General features: G+C 35.9%; 1 protein-coding gene across 16 annotated transcripts in view; it reads right to left on the bottom strand.

The window, feature by feature from the left end:
- Positions 1-1,521: 1,521 nt before the first annotated feature.
- cep162 (centrosomal protein 162) overlaps positions 1,522-8,856 on the bottom strand; it is a 266,615-nt gene continuing 259,280 nt past the window's right edge. For 15 of the 16 annotated variants that reach the window (XM_073925133.1, XM_073925130.1, XM_073925126.1 and 12 more), the window contains 5 exons: positions 6,511-7,163; positions 4,175-4,316; positions 3,882-3,980; positions 3,644-3,778; positions 1,522-1,912 (listed from right to left, as the gene is read on the bottom strand). In XM_073925133.1, the coding sequence (XP_073781234.1) occupies positions 1,691-1,912; positions 3,644-3,778; positions 3,882-3,980; positions 4,175-4,316; positions 6,511-7,163 (1,251 nt within the window). In that variant the 3' untranslated portion in view covers positions 1,522-1,690. The remainder of the gene's footprint in view (positions 1,913-3,643; positions 3,779-3,881; positions 3,981-4,174; positions 4,317-6,510; positions 7,164-8,856) is intronic. The other variant, NM_001353863.1, reaches the window with a different exon arrangement.

The following is an 8,856-nucleotide window of genomic DNA, read 5'->3' as shown; positions in this document are numbered from 1 at the left end:
TGAACTGCCAACTTATCCAGGAAGTTTTTACGCAGCGGATAGCCTTCCAGCCGCAACCCATCTCTGGGAAACATCCACACACACACACATTCACACACACACTCATACACTACGGCCAATTTAGCCTACCCAATTCACCTGTACCGCATGTCTTTGGACTGTGGGGGAAACCGGTGCACCCGGAGGAAACCCACGCAAAGGCAGGGAGAACATGCAAACTCCACACAGAAACGCCAACTGAGCCGAGGTTTGAACCAGCGACCTTCTTGCTGTGAGGCGACAGCACTACCTGCTGCGCCACTGCTTCGCCCTGTAATATAAACATTAAACTGAAAAAAAAAAAAAATCAGAGGCATGAAAAAGGCATGGAGGCAGTAGTTTAAATATTTATGTAAAAAAATATTAATTCTTGTTACATTTAAATTCTTTAATTTTTTTCATATGTAAAGTTATCTGTGTATTGCTGTACATCCTGTGTGTCTTAAGCAATGTGTACGCGTTCAAACCCATATAGGCCCATAACTAACGTAATCTGCATTGGACTTTAGACCTGTTTTGGATGATCAATGCTGCGGTCTATTTTAGTTCTTCAAAACAGCAACATGCCAGCAATGCGCATTAACACACCTCTATTTTAGAACAGATTGCCCATGAGTCCACAAAGCGGCACAAATGGATATTCCATTTAAACAACGTGGTGAAAATGTGAAAACTAGAGTTGTGCTGGTCTGAACAAATCGCACCAAACACGCCTTATTGCGATGGGAGTATGATAAGGCCCTTATTGTTTTAACATTTAAAAATGCAAGATGTTAAAATTATTAATTCTATCATTAACTACTGACAAGATATAAACAAGCTTGCCTGAGGACAAATTCTAATAGACGTGACTTTTGAGGAATACTAAATGACATAATTATACACTGAAGCTGGCAGACAGATAATGAATCATTTAGATACGTGACAGTTAAGCTGAGTTCTGAACAGACATCAAATCTCACACAAGCTGCAGCTTAGAATATTATCAGTTCTGTGATTGAGTCATCAAAAGCCTAATTTATTTAAAATTATGGCAGCTTCACTTTTGAAAGGCAATAATTTTCCTTTAAAAAGTAAACTTCCCCTTTTAAATGTTTTTTTGTATACTCCATGACCTCTCCGCAAATGTATCCCGTGTGCCCAATTAAATAATATATTTCCAGGACCCTTGGTGTTTATAAACAGTGCTGCATGTTGATCAGCTCTTAATAATCATCACGCAACCCAGCAGCTCCATCTCCAGCCACTTACGCAAGTTATGTTCTTTTAGTAGCTCATTAGCATTCAAACGGTGTCCTCTGAGCCCAGCATTAAAGCAAGTAATAAATCGTGACGTCTGCGATATTGTTGTGTAAATGTACTTTTGGGCTGGGATTTGGAGATCAGAACTTCATGTGGGTGGTGCATCAACAATCATTCTAGCTTTGTTTGCTCAAGAGGATGTTGTAAAAGCAACCAAGCGGGAAGAAAGACAAATTGTGCAAACATTAATTAACTTTAATACAAAATCCTAGTTACTAACACCAAAAGCTTTGTATTTGATGTTGCTTACCCTGCATGTTTCTCAGCAATAATTAAATAATCTATATAAAAAACTAATATAAATACACCCCCTTCCCTTGCTTCCACACATCAATGATTCCAGTTTTTTTCAGGATCGGAGTGGCAGGTATGTGTGCGTGTTAGTGGATGTGTGTTCTGGCATGGGTATGACTACCCCCTGTCGCTGAAGCTCTCGGAGGACGTCCAGTATTGAGTCCAGCTCCATTCTAAAGGCCTCCAGCTCTTTGGCTCTTCCTTGAGCGAGCTTCCTCCAGCGCTCCACCTCACTCTGTTGCTCCTGTTCCACCACCCGCCGTGTGTCTGCAATTACCTGCATCAGAACGCCATCTAACATCAGTGTTCTCAATCACAGCACAGCGCACAGGCTGTCAATCACAATGATGTCCAGATCCATTGCAAACAACAATGTGCTGCACAGGAACACAGAACTAGATGACTAACACCAGTCTTTCAGTACAGTAATGATAAACAATAATGCCATTGCACATTAAATTGCATTAAGAAATCTATCTATCTATCTATCTATCTATCTATCTATCTATCTATCTATCTATCTATCTATCTATCTATCTATCTGTCTGTCTGTCTGTCTGTCTGTCTGTCTGTCTGTCTGTCTGTCTGTCTGTCTGTCTGTCTGTCTGTCTGTCTGTCTGTCTGTTCTTTTTTTCTCCAATTAACACAAAAGAAAATATTTAGAAAAATGTTGTATACTGGTAGCCATTAGCTATGTTTTCATGCATTTCGCATATGCGCATTAAAATTGGATGATGGAAACGCAAATTTTTACCAAACTAAAATATGATCATGCCTTGATTTTTTATTATTTAAATAGGACAGTAAGGTCTGACTTTGCTTAGACAAAAGTCTTGTCACTCAACAGAAATAATGTAAATTACAAAATATTAAGTCATGCTGCAGTGGAAAAAGATTTAATATTGTGTATGTATCCCATGAGCTTGAACGACTGCATCCATACATCTCTGCAATGACTCAAATCACTGGCAAAGAAAGCCTTCTTGCAAGACTCCCAGAGTTCATCAATATTCTTTGGATTCATCTTAAATACCCCCTCCTTCATCTTACCCCAGACATGCTCAATAATGTTTATGTCTGGTGACTGGGCAGGCCAATCCTGGAGCACCTTGACCTTCTTTCCTTTCAGGAACTTTGATGTGGAGGCTGAAGTATGAGAAGGAGCACTATCCTGCTGAAGAATTTGCCCTCTCCTGTGGTTTGTAATGTAATGGGCAGCACAAATGTCTTGATACCTCAGGCTGCTGATGTTGACATCCACTCTGCAGATATCTTGCACGCCCCATACTGAATGTAACCACAAACCATGATTTTTCCTTCACCAAACTTGACTGATTTCTATGAGAATGTTGGGTCATGCGAGTTCAAATAGGTCTTTATTTGTAATGATTGGGATGCAGTTCAACAGATGATTCATCCATCGGAAATAACTACCTTTTGCCACTTTTCCAAATGATCAACTAGAAATCAAGTCATTATTTGTTGCTCTTACAATTGGGATCGACGACAAGACTTCTGTAAGGCAGTGTACAAGTTGAACTGTCATTTTCTTAATGTATTTTACAAATTGCCCTTTTCATTATATTATATTATATTATATATATATATATATATATATATATATATATATATATATATATATATATATATATATATATATATATATATATATATATATATATATATATATATGCATATGTTTTTATGCTCTGTCAGGGATAGGGTGGGTGTACTTTGGTTGGTGTTTGGTTACTAATACAGTATACATGGATCACATTTTTTATGTTTTGAAACAGTAAAAGGCATCTGCAGTAGAAATAACATCATAAAAGTTTAGAACCTCTCTAGTGTTCTAAAGTTTAGAACATCGAGTTTAGAACCATTCGAGTAAACAATGAGGAAATGTTCATTTTTGGGTGACCTATCCCCTTATGACTATAAACAAATCTTTCTGACTCAATACTTTTGAACAGTATAGCACATATAGAAGAATGTGTGGGTGTTTTACCTGCTGAAGTTGTTTCTCTCGTTGACTGTATCTGAATTCCATGGACTGAATTTTTTGCTCTAGGCTAGTGAAGTGTTTTAGTTCAGGACTGTGGGCTTCTTTGGCCTCTTTTAGCTCTTCTAGAAGTTTAGACAGCTATTGATGCACAGAAAAAGAAAGCAAAAAAGCAGAAAGCAAATGAAAAACCTTGTGTTTACAGAAACTGAAATCACTAAACCTCAGTAAAGTCAGACTTTACCTGATTCTGCAGGGTCTCCTCTCTGAGCTTCGTCACAGCCAGAGCTTCTTTGGTTCCCTGGAGCTCTTTTACTTGCCCTTGTAAATGTTGTACTATGATCTGAGTAGTAAAAATAACAAAGATTCAGGATTCAAAGTGATTCAAGATGCAGTCAAATTATATCAGTTCTTTTCTAGTGAAACAAATCAAGGGCTTTGGTGTTTTTAGTGTCAAGGTGAGATACTGTACAGTGCCAATTGTTGCACACAGCCATATAAACAGACATGTTGAAGTTCATTAGTTTAAGTGCAGACCTCTTGTGTGTTGAGTTGACTGGTGAGTTCAGCCACTCTGGAGGAGGAATGCTCAAGGGCATGACGAGCCAGAAGATGCTCAATCTCTTTACGATGCTCAGCCTTGACTGAAGTGAGCTGCTCAGCATTCTGCTCTTCAATTCTGAAACATCATTGTATAAATGAATGAAGTATAGAAATTATGTAAATCCTACAGTTCTTTACAGTTTATTTGACATGTTTGAATAAATATGGATTTTTATTTTATTATTTTATTTTATATACTTTTATATAATAATAATAATAATAATAATAATAATAATAATAATAATAATATATTTAATACATATTTACATTCTACACATAATTATAGCAAAATGTTGGACATTTCAGAATATACATTCATAATTTTGATCTACTATTATATAGCAACAAATATGTAAAATAAAAATATTAGTGGTGGGCCGTTATTGGCATTAACGCGAGACTCTTATCGCATGATAAAAAAAAAAAAAAAAAAAAAAAAAAAAAAAAAATATATATATATATATATATATATATATATATATATATATATATATATATATATATATATATATATATATATATTTCACCTTGATATTTTAGCGCGAATGTATACCTGACTGGTAAGCCGTCTCACAAAAAAGTGCCCTTTTGAATTAAATCAGCAGAATGTCTGACTTTAACTGCAGTTCAGCAGTTTCACTTTAACACATGAACATTTCATTTATGCCCTTGTGACAAACTGGGGTATAGATGCATATAAGGAGTAAAGACTGGTGAGAGTGTTATGTTTTTTAATAATGCATGCCAAGTGGAAAGAAAAAAAAACTTCTGTATTTTGTTATGTGTGTGTGTGTCTATATATTTATTTATATGTGGAAAAACTGTTATTTAAGATGTAATCAGTTTAAAATATGTATATATATGTATATATATTTTAATGACTACTTATATTTTACACATAATTATATCTAATTTGTTTGATATTATATATTATAAATTTAAAATTTCATTATATAATATACATTCAAAATTTATATAATAAAAATATTAGGCTTAATATTTTTCACATTTGTTAATTACCCAAGGTCCTATCATGTTTCTTTGATTAAATACCAATTTTTTAAGATGTGGTATTCTATTTTTGTTTAAATGCCACCATTAAGTGCTTTAATGCACAGCAAGGCATTAATAATTCTGCTTATTCCATGGCCATTTGTCAAGTTATATACACAATTTAAAACTAGTTTTTTGCAATGCAATATTGGACAGATTTTTTAAAATTCCTTCTTTACAACAAACAGACAAGAAAGAAAACGTGAGCAGAGATCAACGACATGGGCATATCTAATAGCTCATATTAACTTGTTAGCTACCTCTTTATTACTGGCTCTATCCAATTACCAGTAGTTAAATGGCACCTATTTTTACCCTTTTTTTCAAGATTTAAGATAAGTCTTTTGGGTCCCCAGAATTTTTTGAGTTGAATTTGAATTTGAGTTTGAATTTTTTTCAGTTTTTGCTGCCTGTACCTTTAATTCTAGTTCTCCCCACCCACCGTTCCCACATGCCTGTCAGTGCGCATCAATCTCCACCTCGGCTGCGTCAGATAAACAGCACAGTGACAGACATGAAGGAAGCAGATCTTACGTAACGTTTGTAAGAAATACTACAGTATGATTGTTTGATGTATTTGTTGTGGAGTTAATTCAAGCCTTTCTGCAACGATGAGTCACGCAAGGTTAAATGAGTAAAACACATTCTTGGTCACACTGATGATGATTGATCACAGAGAGCTGAAGATAATCCATTTGCTTTTTGCACTCCTGTCTTACTGATATGATTATATGCAAACGGAGACATGTTAATACGCGGCTGTCAATCAATTTGGTGGGCCTTCGACATCACTTTGTGGTGGGTCTCGAAATGGGAGGGATTTGGATCTAATTCTAACGTCATGAATTTAAAAAAGAGGCTTATTGTGTTTATATTAACCCAATATGACTGTGGACACACTATACGTACACAAAGTTCTGTCCAAACAGCTTACAAAAGATGGTTTTCATCATAGGTGCCCTTTAATGTAATTAAATGTATTTGTAAACACAAATCATGGTTAATTATTGTTCATATTTTTTGCTGTACGTAATTTAATTTAAATACCATTTAGTTTTCCACATAAGATGATTTTTCAAACAACAGTGGTTAATTTTCTTGATGAAAAAAAACAGGAAATCTTTGATTTCATTTTGAGCTTGACAAGCCCAAATGCCAAATGGGACTGTAGCAGTCAAACCATAAGAGGGCTTCATAAATTTTTACAAGAGGTTTACCTGAGAAGCTGATTCTGTGCATGCGTGACCGCAGCCTGCAGTGAAACCTTCTCCTTTTCTCTCAGTACTTCCAGCTCCTCTAATTTAGTCCTCAAACTATCATTTTCCAGCTGCACCTCAGAGATGTGTGTTCCTGAGAAGGCTCCAGGATGATAGTCCTTCTCATCTTGAGTCGGAGGGAAAGTTTCCACTGAGGGTTTTTTTGTGTCTTTGGCTGTGCCCAAATGTCGCTTGGGCTCATTGTTGGGCCTTTCATGGCTAGGACCTGACAGCATGGTCCTCCTTTCTCTCTGCAGACGTTCTATGGTGCGGGTCAGCTCCTGAATGCTGCGGCTCTTGGAGTTCAGCTCTTGGGTCAGTCTCTCTATGCGGGCTGCTTGTGCGGCCTCTGCGTGGAGCTGGTGGCGTGAGGGGCTGCGGGCAGGCTTCTCTGTTTGTGTTGAAGCCTGGGCCTGGCGGAGCTGTTCTTGCAGAGAGTCCACTTCTGCCTGGAGGACGCTCACTTGCTTCTGATGGACCTCCTTCACTTCCTCCAGCTCTGCTTTTAAAGTCTGAGTGTGGGATTTAATCAGCTCTGATGAGATGGCTGGATAGCTGTGGCTCTTCTCAGACAAACGCTGCTCCAAATCTGAGATCTGCTGTTCATACTGGAGCTGAAGAAGAGAAAAACACATTGTATGCAGACATAATTGCAAGCATAATTTACATTTATAAAGCTTAAATGATCCACCCAGAAATTTTATACATTTTACCTGTTAAGAGTTTCTTTTTACTGTTGAACGCAAAAGAAGATCAATTAATGATTGTAAGAAACTGGTAGCCATTTACTTCCATAGTATAAAAAAAACACATACTGTAGAAGTCAATGGCTACAGGTTCCAAATATATTTTAAAATAACTTATTTTTGTTTAATAGAAGAAAGAAACTCATACAGGGTTTGGAGCAAGTGAAAGGCTTAGTAATTGGTGGCATAATTTTCATTGTTGGGTGCGTTATATATTATGTGAATTGTTTTTTTTGGATTATCAATTTCTTTTCAAAATACATTAGATTGAAACCTATTTAAGATTCTTTTTATAAGACATAATCGAAACAAAAACTCCAAGACTTCCAAAACTCCAAACCAGACCTTTAAGATGTTCTTACTAGGTACCTCATTTCTTGTCTAACTAAATGAACTTACTTTTTTTCAAAAATTTCAAATTTAAGGAATTTTAGGGACAGACTTTAAATACAGAGCATTTAATGTACAGCGCTCAGCATATAGAAGTACAACCCTCACAAATCTCTCTTTTAAATATTTTTATATTATTATATGCACACCTGCCTGAGTGTTTCAAGTATGCATATAAGACCTTGATTAGCTGTTCAGGTGTGTTTGATTTGGGTTGGAGGTAAAATCTGCAGGACACCGGCCCTCCAGGAAAAAGTTTGGTGATCCCTGATCTAGTACATGCCAGCTCTGGCATCTACCGTAAAACATACAAATCCATGCAAGCAATATGCTAAAAATATGTTCATGAAATATTAAACATGCTAATTAAAGTTAATCAAATTTCTTTGATTGTAAAAAAAAAAAAAAACTTTAAATAAAATATAAAATTTTTGAAGTGAGTAAACAACTCAATGACCACAACTTAAGCCCCGGTCAGATCACATGAATTTGTCACAATTTCGAAACGATTTCCTTGACGTGTTGACGATTCTCCTCGTGTAATGTGGCATAGTTCACAACAACCGATACCATGCCTGCGATGCCTCATGACACCATCACAGAAAGTCTAGCATACTGAATTTTTTTCTTCATTCTTCACGACAAGTTCTGTCATGTTGTTGACACTGTGCAATAAAAGCTCAGAACTTCTCGTTTATAAGCAGGTGCTGCCGTTAATGCGCTGGTCAGGTAATCAAAAAAAATAGGCTACATATTTATTTATGCATGGGTCATGAGTAGATAAGATCAATCATTGGTTATGCAAACTTTTACTACCTTTTATAAGATATTAAGGTGTTTTAAGCAATTTTATCTGACAGATTGACAATAATACGCAGACATTCCCATCACACTGAGTTTTTTGAGTTCTCTCACCCTTCCAACAGAGTTTGTTCTTCCAATGTAATCTGGGAACATGTTCAGTGCTGCGAATACATTAACAAAATTTTAAAACATTAAGTAAAATTATTCCTTGCTTATTTAAATTTGTCTTTAATTGTGAAAACATTTTAATATAGGCTTCTCTAAAACTGTGAATATTTCACTTTCATTTAATTTAGGCTAGAATATTATTTTATTTAACAAACCAACAAAATCTCAGGGCAGTGCGTGTTTTGGTGCATACAGCTGA

The sequence above is a fragment of the Danio rerio genome, chromosome 16 (genome assembly GCF_049306965.1).
Source record: "Danio rerio strain Tuebingen ecotype United States chromosome 16, GRCz12tu, whole genome shotgun sequence".
Lineage (NCBI taxonomy): Eukaryota > Metazoa > Chordata > Actinopteri > Cypriniformes > Danionidae > Danio > Danio rerio.
This window is presented reverse-complemented; position numbering and strand designations above follow the sequence as displayed.